Genomic DNA, 18,169 nt, shown 5'->3' with positions numbered 1-18,169 from the left:
GCTTGAAGAGCAATTAGCAGTAATAACTAAGAGAAAATCGCGTAAGAGAAAGCAGATTCAGCATAGTGGCACACTTGAGTATGGCCCAGCAGCATCGCGGGTAGCTGCTAAGGCGTGTGTAGCAGCTCAGCCATCTAAGAAGACTTAGGGTGGAGGTAGTTAACTAGGAGCTTAGTTAACTGTTTAGCGCTGTAGGAACTATAGCAAGATTAGACATAACATACAAACATGCTAGGAGGGTGTAGAAACACCTTCTAAATCTAATGTAAGCATGCAGTATACTAGGTTACTATTTAATAGCAAGTAGTTGTAGTTATTGTAACTTGTGTTAGTTATGCTAAGAGAAAATGGCTAGTTTAGTGATATGGCTGGCTTAGTGATAATCTACGTTATAAAAACTTTATATTAACGTTATATTTGTAACTGCATCCTGTGCTGAAGAGGACATCTAAAATAGACCTAACTCTAAGGTTACTTCTACCCCTTGCCTATCTTAGACTAACCTCTGTAATATCTTTATATAGATTTTAAGGGTTTTCTGCTAGATAAAGCTAGTTACAACTAGATTATAGTAATTATTAACTAACTAACGTGTTTCACAAGCGAGCGCCGCACCCAACCGAGCGCCGCACTCTCGCTGCCAGAACGCCGGCGCAACAACAGCGCGTAATGTCTCAACCACAACAAGCTCCTACACTCTATACTGAAGCTGATGTACAGCTTGCTATATCTAATATCTTAAGAAACTAAATTTAAAGTATCTAATACACTAAAAAAGTCTATAAAGTGCCTAAATAAATAATCTAATACTAACGCAATAGAACATGCTCTTAACACAATTGCGAGCTAAATGCAAAGCGCCTTATAAAGCTAGAAGAGGAGGTAGTTGTACTACGTATACTTAAGGAATCTGCGCGTGGCCTACCCTCCTTAAAGGCAGACGTACAAGATATGGCAGATAAACTGCTAAGAGAGCGCGGCGCAAAGCCTCTTGGCAAGAACTAGGTTGACAACTTAGTAAAGCGTACACCAGAGCTCCAGAAGCGGTGGACCCGCCCATACGATCGATAGCGGGCTACCTGCGAGGACCTAGCAGTTATCTAGCCCTAGTTCACGCTTGTTCAGTCTATAAAGGCGAAGTATAGTATTATAGACAAGGATGTGTACAACTTTAATAAGTCTAGCTTCCTAATAGGTAAGATCTTGTTATAGCTAGTAGTAATAGGCTTAGAGAAGCCTAGGAAGCAGAAGAAGATCTAACCTAGCAATTGTAAGTAGGTTACCCTAGTATAAGGCGTTAGGTTAATAGGGAAGATTATCCTACTATTCCTTATCCTTGCAGGTAAGGTTCTTATCTCTAACTAGTTTACTAAGGACCTCCTACAGGACTAGGTTATTAATATTAGTCCTACTAGCTAGACTAATAATAATCTAGTGCTTGCCTAGCTCTACTACTTTAATACGCATGCAAAGCTAGTTAGGGTCTACTAGCTACTTATTATTAACAGCTATAAGAGCCACTGCTTAGTGGCTTTCTAAGATCTCTGCAGAGAGAAGAAGATAATCACTCTCTGTATGCCCCTGCACTCGTCGCACCTGTTGCAGCCACTTAACGTCGCCTGCTTCTCGCCACTAAAGCGCCTGTATAGCAACAAGGTTTTGGCCTTAGCACACAGTCGCATCTACTATATTAACAAGGAAACCTTCCTACTAGCCTTTAAATTAGCGTTTAGTAAGGCGTTTACTAGAGAGAACATTCACGCAGGCTTTAGAGGTGCTAGGCTAGTCCTACATAACCTAGAGGTGGTGTTATTAAAGCTTGATATGTGCCTGCGCACGCTAACGCCACTAAAACCTAGCAATGTTACCTAGGAGCTAAAGACACTATACACTACTTACAAAGTAGAGGAGCAGTTAACTCTAATTTAAAAGTAGATTTAAATCTATTAAGGGTCTCTAGCAAGTTTGTTAGAGAAGTAGGTTAAATAGTTAGCAAAGGGCGCTTAGTAGATAGCTTATAATATAGTGTTAATGTAGGAGGAAATAGGCTACCTTTAAGACGCTGTAGAAGCGTCAATAAAGCACAAGACCTAAAAGCAATAATATATACACACAGAGGAGACCCTTATAGTTAGTAAAGTAGCTAACTTAATTACTAAAAAGGAGGGTAGGGGTTATAGTAAGGGTAAGACACCTATAAAGAGGGTGCGTGTTAGACAACACTATAGGTATTATAGTAAGATTAGATATAATTCCTATACTTGTAAGGTAGAAATAGAGGATGTAGATAATATTAAAGCTTCTAAATAATAATATCTAGGCTAGTAAACAATTTTTATTTGTGTTGTGTTGTGATATAGCGCTGCGCAGGCGTTCTGTTGTTGAAAGTGCGGCGCTCAGTTGGGTGCAGCGCTCGCTTGTGAAACACGTTATCTAAATAAGTAACGTAGATTATCACCGAGCCGGCCATATCACTAAACTGGCCACTTTCTATTAGCACGACCACCTTTTACCCTAACACAACATGCCTTAACAACAACAACTTCAGAATACTACTAGAGAAGGCAGAGTTATCCTTGCTATCTAGGCCTTCTATACTAGCCAATTTTGCAGTATCTATAGCGCTGCTAGAGCGTTAAATATACCTTATTAGTAGGTCTCTAATTACCTTTGCAATATCACGTTTTAACTAGACATACGCACTAATTGCTAGAAACTTACTATACTAGAGGAGCAGACAATTATCTAGTATATACTTAACCTTAATTTGTAAGGATTTGCGCCCTAGCTATGTGAGGTGGCAGATATAGCTAATAAGATACTTAGTGTGCGTGGTGAAGAGCCTGTTAGCAAACTATAGGCTAGCAGGCTTATGACGCGTTTAGACAAGCTTAAAATAGCCTTTAATTAAGCTAAGAATAGACAGAGGATACTATAGGAAGATCCTAAGATAATTAGCGCGTAGTTTAAGCTAGTAGAGGATACTTAAGTTAAGTATAGCGTTTACAATAATAACATGCACAACTTTAATAAAACTAGGTTCTAGATAGGTGTTGCTTTGTCTTTAAAGGTTGTAACAGGCTTAGAGAGACGTGCTTAGCCAGAGCTTGTTCAGCCAGGTGATCGTGAGTGGGTTACCGTTATCCAGAGCATCTGCGCCGCTAGGTATGCAACCCCACCTTTTATTATCTACAAAGGACGCGTCTACATCTCTGCCTAGTATAAGGAGACAGATGTACCCTATAATTAGAAGCTCTTAGTCTCTAAGAACAGTTAGATAAATAACATGCTTAGCCTTAAGTAGTTAAAGCACTTTAACACGCATATAAAGACGCGTTAGGTAGGAGTATACAGGTTACTTATCTTAGACAGCTATAAGAGCTATCTTAACTAGGAGTTTAAGGACTATTGCCTAGAGAACTAAATCCTTACTCTCTATATACTACCTTACTTATTACACATCCTCTAGCTACTTAATATAGTCTATTTCTTGCTATTAAAGCATAAGTACTCCTAACATATTTAAGACTTAGCACACAAACGCGTCTTCTATATTAATAAGGAAGGCTTCCTACTAGCCTTTAGGGATGTGTTCCTTAATATATTTATAAAGGTTAACTACTAAAAGGCCTTTAAGGTATTAGGGCTTGTTCCTACTAACGCGCAGGTAGTGTTAGATTGCCTTAAAGTGCAGCTGCATACCCTACTAGCAGTACCTCTACCTAAAACGCTGTAGCAATCTAAGACGCTAAGCAATATATATAAGTTTAGGTCTTAATCTAAGCTTGTAAGCAACTCCCTCTAATAATTACTAAGTGTAGCGTAAGAGTAGTTCTTAAAGCTTATAAAAGGTGCTAAAGAGATACTACATAAAAATGTCCTTATTAAGGCCTGCGTGCAAGAGCTTGAAGAGCAATTAGCAGTAATAACTAAGAGAAAATCGCGTAAGAGAAAGCAGATTCAGCATAGTGGCACACTTGAGTATGGCCCAGCAGCATTGCGGGTAGCTGCTGAGGCGTGTGTAGAAGCTCAGCCATCTAAGAGGACTTAGGGTAGAGGTAGTTAACTAGGAGCTTAGTTAACTGTTCAGCGCTGTAGGAACTACAGTAAAACTAGACACAACGCACAAACGTGCTAGGAGGGTATAGAAATATCTTCTAAATCTAATGTAAGCACGCAGTATGCTAGGTCACTGTTTAATAGCAAGTAGTTGTAGTTGTAGTAACTTGTGTTAGTTGTGCTAAGAGAAAATGGCCAGTTCGGTGATATGGCCGGCTCGGTGATAATCTACGTTAATTATAATACTATATTATTAAAATATTAACGCCTAAGGTATAGCTAACCTGTTTCTCTAATAGGTGTACTAATTTAGATATACCCTAGAGTCTATTGTATTAGACTGTAGTCTACAATTTATGTCTACTTTCTAGTCTGCCTTCTACAATATTATTAGTGTAAAGGTTAAACTATTAACTGCCTACTATAAGGAAATAGATAGTTAAACTAAAATTATAAACAAGTTTATTAACTAGAGATTGCGCCTACTTTTATCCTACTACTAGGATAACTAGAGCAATCTGCTGCCTATAATTAACTAAGCCTAAATAACCCTACCCTACTTAGTAATTAGTATGGCCCTGTATTAGGTCCTTTTTAGTTCTAAACTAAAGCAGAGCTAGTTCTAGAATAACTAACTAGTAAAAGGAAAAGGACTAGAAGCTATAAACTATAAGGATGCCTTAGCCCTAGCCACTTGCATGCATAACGCCTAGGCTACAGCTAAGAAGAATATAGGACAGGCTTAACTCTAAATACAGACTATAGTTAATAAGCATTATTAACTAGTTAATTAGAAGGTTAGCAATATAGTCTATCTAAGCACTAAGAACCTGTTAAACCTGCGCCCTAGCTAAAAGTTATCTAACCTATAGGAAGGTCTATTTTAAGTACTAGAATAGGTAGGACATTTATACTAACTTAACTTACCTAAGGGATCTTATATCTATAATGTGTTCACCCTAAATATGTTGCGCAAAGACCCCTAGGACCTACTCCTAGGATAAGAAGCGCTAAAACCCTCAGGTATCCCTATCTAAGGCGTTAAAGAGTGGGAAGTGGAAGACATCCTAGCTAGCAAGCTCTATCGCGCAACTCTGAAGTATTAGGTTAAGTAGGTAGGCTACAATCATGACCCTACTTAGTATAACGCCTCTAACTTTATAGGCACCCCTAGGCTGGCGGATGGGTAGGGTATGCTTTTTTACGTTTTGGCTTATAGCTTCTTAACTAGCAGAGATACGCTTACATAATCTATTATTCGATAGAAGCGCCTAGTATTGCGCCTTCTAATAAAAAAAGAATTAGCTTATTCTGCCTAGTATTAGCTGAGTTATTGACACTACCTAGCAAAGTATACCTATTAATAGGTATGCTCGCTAGGTACCCCCCCTTTTTTGACATTTTCTAGCCTCTAGCTTGTGCGATTTAATAGTTATAACAAAACCCTCTACTACAGAAATATAGAGGTAGTTTTTCTCTTTCTTTTAAGCCCTATTTCGCTAGAATCCATGTATTATTGACAAAGTTTTGGGGGGTACCCACGAAGGACGTTGGAGTATACCCATTCCGCCAGCCTAGGCACCCCCTACAAGTTAAGGGCGTTCCACAAACAATATCTAAATTAGCTAGGACCTCTAAGAGGTCTAGACAAATAGATTAACGCGTAGGAGAAAGGAATAGAAGACATGTTACAGCTAAAGGATAACAAAGTAAGGGAGAACAAACACAGTTTATTATAGTACGCTATCTACAGGTACAAACTAGCCAGTTTTAGACCCCACCTTAGGCCTCACAGCAGATCTATCTTATCACCTAACAATTCATGAGGCACGTCAGACAGCTCACTATCTGACTCTGCCCCAACTGCTCCTCCTAAACCACTATCATATCTATTGCCCCTTCTACCACTTGGACGACCACCCTGTCCACCTCATTGTCCTTTTCCACCCCAAGTCACAGATATGAGACTATCTGTCTACAAGGAGGGGGGTAGTGTAACAACACTCTACAAACAGTGACCCAATACCACTAGGATACAGTTCTAGCAACTTATGACCATGGCCCTTGTTGCATAGCATAAGCTCACACTAAACTACTACTAAACCCTTATATGTAAGGAGCAAGGAACTGTAGCACTATAGAGTAGTTTTTCTGTATCCTTTTGTACAAGACCTATAGGTGTAGAGAATATATTCTAGTGTTCTTATCATCCTAGCACTCCTATATGCCTTATAGCGGATTCACACCTATTCCAGATATCTCTCTTCTTGCCTGCGTCGTTACAACTACACTATCTTTAGTCTCCCTTGATACTTAGATCCTGTGACAACAGCTCCTGTGGATATAACGCCCATTATAAAGCTAGATTTGTTAAAGTTGTAGGTGTCTTTATCCTAGATAACGTACCCCACAGGCGAGTCGGACACACGGGCGAGTCGGACACTTTTGCCAAGACCCTACCAAAACACCCTTACTACACCAATGCCTCTCCACAAACGCCAGTCAGACGCGTTAAAAGAAGCTCAGATACAGCTTGCGCTTCAGGCTCTTAAACAAGACACGACTCTCTCTCTACAGCGCGCTGCAGCTATCTATAGAGCTCCCCTACAGACACTAAGCGACTAACGCGCTGGACGACCTTCATGAGTTAATTCTATACCCAAATTACAGAGCCTAACTAATACTAAGGAGCAGGTGATTGTTCATTATATACTTGAGCTAGACACGCGAGGATTTTCCTCTTGGCTAGCAGCTGTGGCTGATATAGCCAATTCTTTGCACGCTAAGCGCAGTCTAGGCCATGTTAGCCTAAACTAGCCTAGTACGTTTATTAAGCGCCAACTAGAGCTTAAAGTGAAGTTTAACGGCAAGTATGACTACAAGAGAGCCCTCTGCAATAATCCTAAGATAATCTAGGGCTAGTTTAGCCTAGTAGCTAATATTAAAGCTAAGTATAGCATCTAGGATAACATTACATACAACTTTAATAAGACAGGCTTTATAATAGGCTAGATATCTACTAGAGCAGTTGTTACAGCTTTAGAGAGACAAGGACAGCTAAAGTAGGTCTAGCTAGGCAATTAGGAGTAGATAACAGTTATTAAGGGCATTAATGCTAAAGGGTAGGCTATTCTGCCCTTTATTATCTTCTAGGGCTATAACTACCTCTTAAACTAGTATAAAGAGGATAATCTGCCCTATAATAGGTTATTAGGGTCTCTAAGAATAGCTAGACTTCTAACAAACTTAGTCTTAACTAGTTAAAGCACTTTAACATATATACAAAGGAGCGTACTATTAGTAGCTACTATCTACTAGTTATTAATAGTTATAAGAGCTATAATTTACTAGATTTCTAGGAATACTATAAGGATAATAAGAATATTACTATATATCTACCTCTACACTTATTTTATCTCCTATAGCTACTTAATATAGGCTGATTTGCTGCTCTAAAGAAGGTGTATAGGCGCTAAGCTAAAGACCTTAACGTGGTTTATCACCAAGCCGCCAGGTATCACCGAACCGCCACCCCTCGCCAATTTTGCGACTGTTACGACAATTATTACAATGCCATCACAACGCAACGCGCAATCAACTAACGCGCAGGAGGGCTTACATAACACAATTACAAGGCTAATTTAAAGAAGCTAACAAAGGTAGAAGAGGAGGCAATAGTTAACTATATACTTGAGCTAGACAGGCAAGGAATAGGCGCAACAAAGACTATAGTGCAAGATATAGCTAATAATCTGCTTACTGCACGTAGTGAAGGACCTGTTAGCAAGCTCTAGGTAAACAGGTTTAACACACATACCTAATAAATTAAGCTTTAACGTAGCTAACTGTATAATTATTAATAAGCCCTAAATAAAGACACACGCGTTATAACGCCCTAGTTTAAGCTAGTTAGGAATACAAAGGAGAAGTATAGAATCCTAGATAGAGATACCTACAACTTTAATAAGACTAGGTTTATAATAGGCATAATTAGGTCTAAGATAGTGTTTACAGGCTTAGAGAAGCAATCTAACCCTAAGAATATCTAGCCTAGCAATTAGGAGTAGGTTATAATTATTATTAGTGTCTATGCTGCTGGCTAGGCTATCCTACCCTTTATTATCTTCTAAGGCAAGGTCCTAATTACAACCTAGTACCCTAATCTGCCTTGTAATTAGGTAATTATAACTAGCAAGAACAGCTAGATAATAAACAAGCTTAGTCTAGAGTAGTTAAAGCACTTTAACATGTCTATAAAAGAGTGTACTATTAGTGCCTACTGTCTACTTATTATTAATAGCTATAAGAGCTATAACTCTGCAGAGTTTAAGGAATACTGTGTAGAATATAAGATTATTACCTTGTGTATACCCCTACACTTGTTGCACCTGTTGCAGCTGCTTAACATAGCCTATTTTAGCCCCTTAAAGAGGGTGTACTTAATTAAGGTTAACACCTAGTTATAATACTTAAAGATATAAATTAAGAAAGAGTTCTTCCTTACTAGCTTCTAGATAGCCTATTATAAGGCTATTATAAAAGATAATATCTACAGAGGCTTTAGAGGCGCAGGACTAGTTCCTTTTAACCTAGAGCGAGTGCTATTAAAGCTTGATGTAGTCCTTTGCACGCTAACACCACCACTACTAGAGACTACCCTATAGGAATCTAAAACACTAACTAGCGCAAAGGAGGTTAAGTCACAAACGTTGTATATCTGTAAGCGCATGTAATTGCACAGAGATTTACCCCTGTCTCCTATTATAAAATTACTTAACTTGCTTGCTAGAGGGGTTGCGTGGATAGACTATGCTAACGTGTTGCAGAGAAGGGAAATAGATAGTATAAAGAAGGCTATTAAGGCTCTAACAGCGCAGCGTAGTTGTAAAAGAAAGTATATCTAGACAGAGGAGGCTCTCATAGTTAGTAAGGTACAGGATATAATAGCTAAGAAGGATAGTGGTGGTAGTAAGGCATCTAAACAGTCTAGGAAGAAGGTGCGCAAAGAGAGGCACTATGGACGTTGTGGCAAGATTAGCCACAATTTGCGCACCTGCACTGCAGAAATATTAGATGTAGATAATAGCACTGCTTCTAAAGAGTAATTTTAGTAATTATAAGTATTAGTGTAGTGTTGTGGTTAAGCGTAATAGTTGTGTAATAGTTAGTAACTCTAAAAAAGTTGGTGAGGGGTGGCGGTTTAGTGATACCTGGCGGCTTGGTGATAAACCACGTTATATATAACTAGATTAACTATATTATAAAGCTTAAGTTCCTGCTATACTTTAATATAGCCTATAATACTATATTTACCTTAAGTAACATCTAAGGAGGGTTCTAAGGCGTTAGACTAGTCCCCTTTAACCTAGAATAGGTTATAATAGGGAGTAATATAAAGCTACACACTCTATTACTATAACTCCCTAATAATAATAAGCCCTAGCAGTTGCAAACCCCTAGTAATACCCTAGAGCTTTAGTTATAATTAACTCTAATTTAAGGGAAGTATAAGAAGTAGCAGGGTAGCTCACCTAATTCTATGCTAAGCGCGCTTGAGCACTACGCAAAGGGGGGAGCAATTCTATTACACAAGCTAGTTTTAGCGCAACAGGACAACGCTGAGCTTCACGCAGCTCTAGCAGCTGCTACAGAACGTAAATCACGCAAAAGAAAGCAAATCTAGAAGGAAGGGACCCTTATAGTTAAGGAAGGGCAGTAGATAGCAGCTCTAAAGGAGTTTAGGGCATATAGTAATAGAAAGAAGTTAAAGAAGCAGGTGCGCGCTAAAGTAGGTAAACCCTCCTAACAACACTGTAGATAGTATAATTAGACTAGGCACAACGCGCAAACATGCAAGAATAATGTAGAAGTAGTCTCTAAATAATATTCTAAGGTGTACTGCACCTTGCAGCGCCAGAGTGTGGTGTTTTGGGCCATAATAGGGTGAGGTTTAGTAGGGTCTTGGCAAAAGTGTCCGACTCGTCCGTGTGTCCGACTCGCCCGTGGGGTACGTTACTATACTTAGCTTTAGTATTCTCTACTAGGCAAAACTAGTCTCCTATTACCTTATGATCCTTATAAAGGGCTCTCTTATAGTTATACTTTTAATTAAACTTAACTCTAAGCTCTAGCTAACATCTAACAAAGTTAGCAGCCTAGTTCTTGCTAACAGGGGTCTAGTGGCGCTTAGCAAGTAGAGAATTAGCTATATCCTCTACATTAGCAAGCCAGGGCAAGTAGCCTTGCTTATCTAGCTTTAGTCTGTGCTAGACAATCACCTCCTCCTCAGTACTAGCTAGCTTAATTTTATTAGGCTTACAATCGCGTTGTGAAGTAGTTCTAGCAAGTTAGTTACTAAGGGTGCTTTAAGACACGTTGTAGATTGCAGCAGCGCGTTACTAGGAGAGTGTCGCGTCTTTTTAGATAGCTTGTAAGGCAAGCTGTATATTAGCCTTATTTAGAGGCTTTTTTGTGTTGTTGCGTTAAGACATTGAAGGTGGAGTGAAGTTTGGCGTGGTCTTGGCAAAAGTGACCGGCTCGCTTGGGTGACCGGCTCGCTTGTGGAGTACGTTCATATGCGCACGGACACGGTATGGGCGACTCACCCGTCAGGTACGTTACAGCAGGGCAACTAAGAGTGAACTATGAAGTGATGATGGATCACGTTACTAATGGCGTTAGTCTATTCTTTTATAAGTTTAAATTGCTCTTTTATTAGTTTAAATCACACGCAGAGCACTTTTCTATCCTCTACTTTTTAGCACGTGTTATGTGCACAACAATACTGTAGTACTACGCTAATTACGGCAAAATACGCCTGTTGTCTATATGCCACACACCCTACATAAGTTTTGGGACGCTACAATTATCTATAATTAACGAAGGTTACGGCAACTAACCCTCCCCGTAGCCGTACACCTCCTGTTGGCAACGCTGAACCATTCTAAGATCTTCTGTAAGCACGTGGCTCAGATCAAATGATATCCTATTGTAGCAGGCACTGCCCGGTGGGCAAGTGCACTTACCTGAGAGCTGAGAGCTTGTGTAACACAATATCAAACAACACGACATTACACAACACGACATCACACAACACAACATCACACAACACAACATCACACAACACGACAACAGATAGCAATACAATCGTTGATCACAGTCTCCGGCCGACACTGCTCACGCAGTTACATCTTCGAGCTCGAGCGGGATGAACACCTCCACGAGAAGGACAGGCTACAGGAGTATCTTGATAGATTGAAGTACAGGGCCAGAGTCTTCTCGCGAACTCTATGAACTCACATAAGGTCACAATCGAACTCAGCGTGATATCACCGGGCTCACGGAGTTTATTTGTATCGCGGAAGGAAAGCACGATGAGCATCGTTTGACCACAGAAACCTCAATCGTGAAGTCATATGCCAGGTCACTGGATGGGAGGATCTCATGAGCGCTGTGCTAATATGATGCTCAAGTACGAGCACTTCAAGCGCGAAGTCATCTCGTTCAAGGAGAAGCTGAAGGAGTTCGAAGCTCGCGATTTTGATATGAAGGAGTCTCTTTACAGGTCTTGTGAGGGTTACCGCTTGATCATTATCGAGCGTGACCAGACCAAGGAGAACCTGCATGACCAGCACAACAGGTATGCGGACTACCACCGTCAGATCAATACGCTGGAACAGTCCTTTCGTCATGCGGAGGAGACGGTCGTCAATATCAGAGCTGAGATCGATACACTCACTGAGTGTAACAAGGTTCTAATGCTTGAAGGTGATGACAGCTGCTCCAAGCACAGTCACCTGCACAATGAGTTTTCCGAACTCAGGGAGAAGCTCTTGGTCTTCCAGGCCGATATCCAGATTGACTGGCGCCCGTCATCGTCGTCGAAAGCTTGCGCACTATCCTTCGCGAAGCGCGCGAACAGAAAGGACGCGCTATTTCTGCGAGGGAAACCGCCAATCGTGAGAGAGACGACTATCTTTCCAAGCACAAAGAGAAGCGCGGTGAGATGTAGCGCTTTGAGGAGAGCGCATCAGCTCATTATCACGCACACAGCGAGTTAAAGGGCGGGTTGAGGTCGTTGACTCGCACGGTATCTAGCGGCACCACCACGACAAGTACAGCCATGTGGCTAATGGCCACAACCACAGCCGTGGAGGCGGTGTATCTAGACTTTGAGCGATCAGATTTGGCTTGTGCTTACGTGGTAACGTAGAGTAGTCGTGCGCCTCGGCAAGTCGAGGTTGTCAGTCTTTGACGCGCTCGCGTGTAATACACTCGATTAAAGCAATGCACACTGGCGTTCTTAGAGTGATGTTATGATTGTATTGTAATGAAATGGTCAAGCAGTTGCAATGTCCGTGCCTCTCTTTCATTTCGCTGGCGATGTCATCAGATGGATTCGCCAGCCCCCAGCCTCTGGCCCTCTTTTACTGTCGTGTTCAATGACTTGGAGGTGGCCGCGGGATGTACGAGTTGCGCGAGAGTTGGTGTTCATTCCCGCTGCGCCGTAGAAGTCCAGCGTTTCCAGACGTCGCGTGTGTTTTCCGATAGGTCGCGATTTGCAATGACAGATCCTAAAGAACCGCAATATTTGCCAGAGACCTCCGCGCTGCCTGATATGTTGTGTATCAAGAATACAATAGCTATTTGAGGGGACATAATTGACCTGCGAGAGCAGAACCCCACCCTCCAGAGCCCCACTTGGTATAAGCCGTTCTGTGGTCCTTACTAGAGTCTGTATACTTAGCCATATTCCCTGCCATCGCAGCCTGGGTGAAGCGTCAACATCAATCTCAAGAAGCTCTTTCCTTTGACATGCCTTCACAAAGGCGATTAGGGAAGACAGCCCCAGAGGGTGTTGTGATAGGGGTGTTGAGCTTGGCAATCATCTAGATAATTCAATGGGATTGGCAGGGTCGCTGTGTATAGAAGTTGTCCACTCCTTGCTAGCAACAAAGACAGAACTTCGTCAGGTTGTTCTATGTGTCTTTTGCACCACACAACAGGCTTGGTAAGTTGTTTCGCATTTTCGCGCTAATTTGATCAGGGCTTCCTCTCACCTGCGGCTAAATGAAAATTCATTGGCAGCTACTGCTGAGGGTACGACGGCAACTTCTGGCTCCTAACTAATCGAAAGAACTAGCTTTACGACAGAGACTGCGTTGTTTGCCGTGCGAAGGTCCAGGCGGCTCGGCGAAATTGTCGGTGGCGCGAGCTTCAAAGCCAGCCTCGCACGCTTCAGGAATGGCTGCAACTCTCTCCATTTGTACACTTCTATATCGCCGTATAGCCTTCCATTTGTCAGCGGGATAGCAGTTGCTGCGGTCCAGCGATGTCGGCCGAACAATTCCTCCGGATTCGTTGCTCTTTAAAGCTTGGAAATCGCGACTTCCAAGCCCTCCTTGCATCTTCGGTATATATGCTGCGCAACCTGCGTGCACTCTGCGTGCAACTAGCATCGTCGCGTTCGATACCAAGTCGTCAGCGTCGCTTGATCTGAAAACTCGCCCAACGGCAGGCCTTGTATTGCTAAGACTCCTGTACTCTGTTAGGTTCTATTATTGCAAGCCTGCTCGCTTACCATGCTTGCACTTGCACTTGCACATTGCTGCTTTTGGCGGCATGACGGAAGCGCATAGAACCGCGTCCGGAAACTAGCAATAGTCACTCACCTTTTTCTCGTCTTCCCTTCGATCAGTCATATACACACGGTCCATCAATACAACTTTCATGACTTCCGGTATTGTGAACTCTTCTTCTGCGTCTTTCATCCGCTGTGCTTCTGCGCTGTTCGACGCAGCATAACACTGCATCAGATGCAAATCATCCTTGAAGGACATCTCAACCATCGCATCCCATCCGAGATCCTTGGGATAGCCCACGAGTACCACTGGCGCATTCTCATCATTCCGATGTTTCGATGCAAGAGTGGCCCCTAGCCTGTCTCCAAAGCCTGAGCCGCATCGCTCAACGTACCGCACGGTCGTCAAGACCGGGGCAAGGGGGCCGAATACTTCCTTGATGATGGGAATATACTTCGACTCCATGTACTCTCTGAACTGAGCAGGCGTGAAGTCTGGTCGTCGAGTGTAGAAAACGAGAATGGCGGGCGCCGTGGTGGACATGCTGTCTGATCAAGCTGGCTTGACAGGTGAAAATGAGGGTAGATTTGGGGTTGGGGAGGGGAGCTGTCGATTCGGCTCTGTCGAAATTTGAATAGCTTCGTCCTAGCAGATAGGTAGCGCGGCCACCTATAGCCGATCACAGTTCGGTCTCACTCTCGGCTTGAAGAGATTGTTGAGGCGCACTCTGAATCACGTCCAGTCCCTGAGGGAGAGTCTGTTATTATCGCACATTTTGACGACTCAGCCTTTGAGTTCTGAAGTGGGTGGAGATGTGCAACTGTGGGTCGGCCCTTGCCGCGACAAGCCCGAAGCCCCCTTACTAAGGATTGACTATCCCTTCGACACAGCTTGAGCGTGAAATACGCGTCGCACGCATGAGTCGTGCATGCTCTTCATATGGCAGAAGCATGTGTCTGCTGAGTCGACAGCCATGATTTCCAGCGCCTCGACGATGCGCGCATAATGAATCAAGGGTTCAGGTAGGAATTGCGATGAATACAGGTCGCATTGCCGTTCACTCGTTGGCAAAGATGCAGACATTGAACTGATGTCGATTCTCGGCACGTAACGTAAATTAGAGACTCATTGGTGCGCGGCAGCTGCGGCGAAATAGGCAAAAGGAGCTAACGTCTAAGCCTTCGATTGATAATTAGGCTAATAACAACAGACTTAGCATCGAGAGCAAGCCACCTCAGCCACTTCCTGTGACACAAGTGATAATTGGCCAGTGCTTCTTTGGCGACCTTACATACTAATCGCGGGTCTGAGCAGTAGTGCCTCCGGCAAGTGGAGTAATCACGTGGCGCCATTCCTTACCAAGTAGGTGCTTCAGGGACGAGACTCGAGCAAATATGAGCCAGCTAGCAGCTAGCTGTGGTGGTTGTGCAGGCGATTCAGAGTCTGTTGTTGGCTCAAGGTCACGGGTTTCGCTCATATGCGGGTATGGTGATCTTGTTCATATATCGCCAACGCTAATAGGACGTCGACGTGGAATGCAGCATTAGTTTCCCTTCAGGGGTGTTATAGGAGATGCACCGCACGGCTGCTTGTTTGGGTAGGTCATCCTGCCCCGCTCCCGTGAGGGGGTTCGGACAAGCACCCACCAAATCTTCCATCCACACGCCATCAGGCTCGAGAACGGGGACGGCTCGCCGGTCCGAGGGCGCCACTTTCCGCTTCGGGACAGGATGGCAGGTCGTGTTAAAAGATGGTGGCATGCGAACTACCATGGCAGTATCTTTTCTTATACCTCAGACGTCATTGAGGCCCTTTTCTAACAGCACTACGGCTTGTAGCTAGCAAGATGAAATTCCGCGATGGTAAGAATTAACGTTAAGCACACAAGGACAGCACTGACTCCATGAAGGCATGTGGTTGGTCAACGACCAATTCACGGTTCAGCATGCGGAAGAGATATACTCCGTTACGCCACGCGAAGACAAGCAAGCAGTAATTCTTTTGGCTCCCACGAAAAAGATCTTCTCGAGAGGTGATACCCTTAATCTCGCAACCCTCTCCGTGGAGTTGGAGGCACAGTTCGATGGTGTGATATCTCTTGAAGTCACTCATCATTCAGGTGCCAGGCGACTTGGTCCGAACTTCGACTTGTTCCCGGATGGACGACCACCGTCACTTGGCAAGATCAAGGAAAGCGTAGATAGGAAAGGGATCACAATCACCTCGGGTTCGCTGAGCGCTACCGTTAGTGGCAATGACCACACTTTCGACATCAAATTCCATGCCACTGACGGCTCGAAATACCTCACTGCCTTACTGGGCCGCAGTGTTGGTCTCGCCTACACGCCTGCTTTGAGCACGCCAAAGCAAGTTGAGGACCTAAGCGCGCACAAACACTATGTCTTCACGCAGACAGAGCTGAGTGTTGGCGAGTCTATTCATGGCCTGGGTGAAAGGTTCGGTGCTTGGAACAAGATCGGCCAGAATGTCGAGGTATGGAATGAGGATGGTGGAACTTCCAGCGAACAGGCCTACAAGAACATCTCATTCTGGCTGAGCTCAAGAGGCTATGGTGTTTTTATTGACACGCCGGATAAGATCGATCTGGAGATTGGAAGTGAGCGATGTTCGAGACTGCAAACAACGGTTGAGGGACAGAGACTGAAGTGGTGAGTACATAGATGAAGCACTTCAACACTATCGCTGACAGCCATAGGTATCTTATCCACGGACCAACCCCAAAGGAGGTGTTGACCAAGTATTCAATCATAACGGGCAAGGCAAATCGCGTCCCAGCATGGTCATATGGCCTTTGGCTCAGCACTTCCTTCACTACTTCATACGATGAGAAGACTGTCAATCACTTCGTTTCGCGCATGTCGGAGTCTAAGATCCCAGTTGAGGTGTTCCACTTTGACTGTTTCTGGCTCCGCGCTTTCCATTGGTGCGACTTCGTGTGGGATCCGGAGTTCTTCCCTGATGCCAAAGGTCAGATTCAACGCGGAAAGGAGGCCGGACTGTTCAACAAAGTCTCGGTATGGACAAACCCTTACGTTGGCCAAGCGAGTCCCGTCTTCCAGTACGCCGCCGAGAAGGGGTATTTGCTCAAGAAGACCAACGGCGATGTCTGGCAGTGGGACTTATGGCAGACCGGCATGGGCGTTGTGGACTTCACGAACCCAGAAGCATGCGAATGGTTCGGTGGCTGTATGGACAAATTATTCGAGATGGGTGTTGATTCGATCAAGACCGACTTTGGCGAACGCATTCCTACCAAAAACGTTCAGTGGCACGATAAAAGCGTCGACCCCAGCCGTATGCACAACTACTATGCCTTCGCCTACAACAAGCTTGTATACGAAGCGGTGCAGAGAAAGTTCGGCAAGAACGAAGCCATCTTGTTTGCACGGACCGCATGCGCTGGCTCACAACGCTTCCCGTTGCAGTGGGGCGGTGACTGCGAGTCCACACCCGCTGCACTTGCCGAGTCAGTGCGAGGAGGTCTCAGCCTCGGTCTGGCATCGTTTGCCTTCTGGACCAGTGATATTGGTGGTTTCGAGGGTAGTCCACCTCCATGGATCTACAAGCGCTGGGTGGCCTTCGGATTGCTCAACTCACACAGTCGACTGCATGGATCCAACTCGTACCGTGTGCCTTGGCTCGTGGATGACTCTTCAACAGAGCCAGAGAATTGCACGGACGTTCTCAGACATTGGGTACAAATCAAACGTCAGCTGATGCCATACCTATATGCACAGTCTGTTGAGAGTGTCGCGAATGGCTGGCCCACTAGCGTTCGTGCAGTTGCGCTTGAATTTCCTGATGATCCAACAACTTGGTTTTGCGATCGCGAATTCATGGTAGGAAGTCAAATCCTGGCTGCTCCAGTCTTCGAAGAGGATGGTACTGCTGAGTACTACCTACCACCGGGTCGATGGTTCAGCTTCTGGGATGGAGATGTGGTCCAAGGTGGTAGATGGATCCGCGAGAAGTTTGGTTTCCTCCAGTTGCCGCTGTTTGTACGCGAAGGAAGCGTGCTAGTTCTTGGTCAAGCAGAAGGCTCCGGTGGCTTCGCCTATGATTGGCTGAGCTCTGGAGGCGAGGTGCGTCTGTACGGTGTCAAACAAGGTGACAAAGCTGTACTTGTGGACACCAACGGTGATGAGAAGGCTACCTTGGAGGTTGACTCGAACGGTGAGCTGACAGGCCTGGACGCCTTGACTGGTGACTGGAAGGTCTCGAAGCTCGGTTAGGAATGCGGAACGCTGAATACGGGTGTGCTGCTACAAGCAGCACACGGACAACCAGACTGCGCGATTGAATAGGAGTAGGTAAAGTCCAGCCGCGTACCAGTTTTACGATCAGATGTCACTTTGCCTTTAGGCGCGAGATGTTACTTTCACACACCCATAACCACCGGCTAATATGAAGCGAGCGAGCGGGGATGCACAGCGTTTGCCGTCAATTGGCGGGAAATCAGGCATTCATTCCCATTACGCTTTACCCCCGCTCACGCTACTGTACCCCGA

The 18,169-nt window shown here is 44.1% G+C and overlaps 4 protein-coding genes across 4 annotated transcripts in view; 3 read left to right on the top strand and 1 right to left on the bottom strand.

Annotated features, from left to right (window-relative positions):
* Window positions 1-3,220, top strand: part of M421DRAFT_66379 (uncharacterized protein) — a gene marked incomplete at both ends in the record, with an annotated part of 4,893 nt that extends 1,673 nt beyond the window's left edge. Inside the window, 2 exons of the mRNA XM_033596320.1 lie at window positions 90-100; window positions 3,101-3,220. Of these exons, the coding sequence (XP_033447255.1) occupies window positions 90-100; window positions 3,101-3,220 (131 nt within the window). The remainder of the gene's footprint in view (window positions 1-89; window positions 101-3,100) is intronic.
* Window positions 3,221-11,519: 8,299 nt separating this feature from the next.
* M421DRAFT_93576 (uncharacterized protein) lies at window positions 11,520-12,119 on the top strand (the record flags this gene model as incomplete). Its single annotated transcript, XM_033598123.1, has 1 exon — window positions 11,520-12,119. One exon carries the CDS (start codon window positions 11,520-11,522, stop codon window positions 12,117-12,119), a length of 600 nt encoding a protein of 199 aa, XP_033447254.1.
* Window positions 12,120-13,587: 1,468 nt separating this feature from the next.
* Window positions 13,588-14,183, bottom strand: M421DRAFT_6558 (uncharacterized protein; the record flags this gene model as incomplete). Its single annotated transcript, XM_033596250.1, has 2 exons — window positions 13,588-13,596; window positions 13,731-14,183. The coding sequence occupies 2 exons, from the start codon at window positions 14,181-14,183 to the stop codon at window positions 13,588-13,590; spliced, it is 462 nt and encodes a 153-aa protein (XP_033447253.1).
* Window positions 14,184-15,075: 892 nt separating this feature from the next.
* Window positions 15,076-17,998, top strand: M421DRAFT_422235 (glycoside hydrolase family 31 protein). The gene is made up of 3 exons (XM_033593100.1): window positions 15,076-15,502; window positions 15,550-16,309; window positions 16,357-17,998. Exons 1-3 carry the CDS (start codon window positions 15,487-15,489, stop codon window positions 17,891-17,893), a joined length of 2,313 nt encoding a protein of 770 aa, XP_033447252.1. The 5' UTR covers window positions 15,076-15,486; the 3' UTR covers window positions 17,894-17,998.
* Window positions 17,999-18,169: the final 171 nt, after the last annotated feature.

Source organism: Didymella exigua (genome assembly GCF_010094145.1).
Source record: "Didymella exigua CBS 183.55 unplaced genomic scaffold M421scaffold_19, whole genome shotgun sequence".
Classification (NCBI taxonomy): domain Eukaryota; kingdom Fungi; phylum Ascomycota; class Dothideomycetes; order Pleosporales; family Didymellaceae; genus Didymella; species Didymella exigua.
The sequence above is the reverse complement of the archived record's forward strand: the minus strand, read 5'-3'. Positions and strand labels throughout refer to the sequence as shown.

Coding starts and splice junctions, on each gene's coding strand:
- M421DRAFT_422235 (XM_033593100.1), top strand. Junction 16,310..16,356: donor GAGGGACAGAGACTGAAGTG/GTGAGTACATAG, acceptor TGACAGCCATAG/GTATCTTATCCACGGACCAA.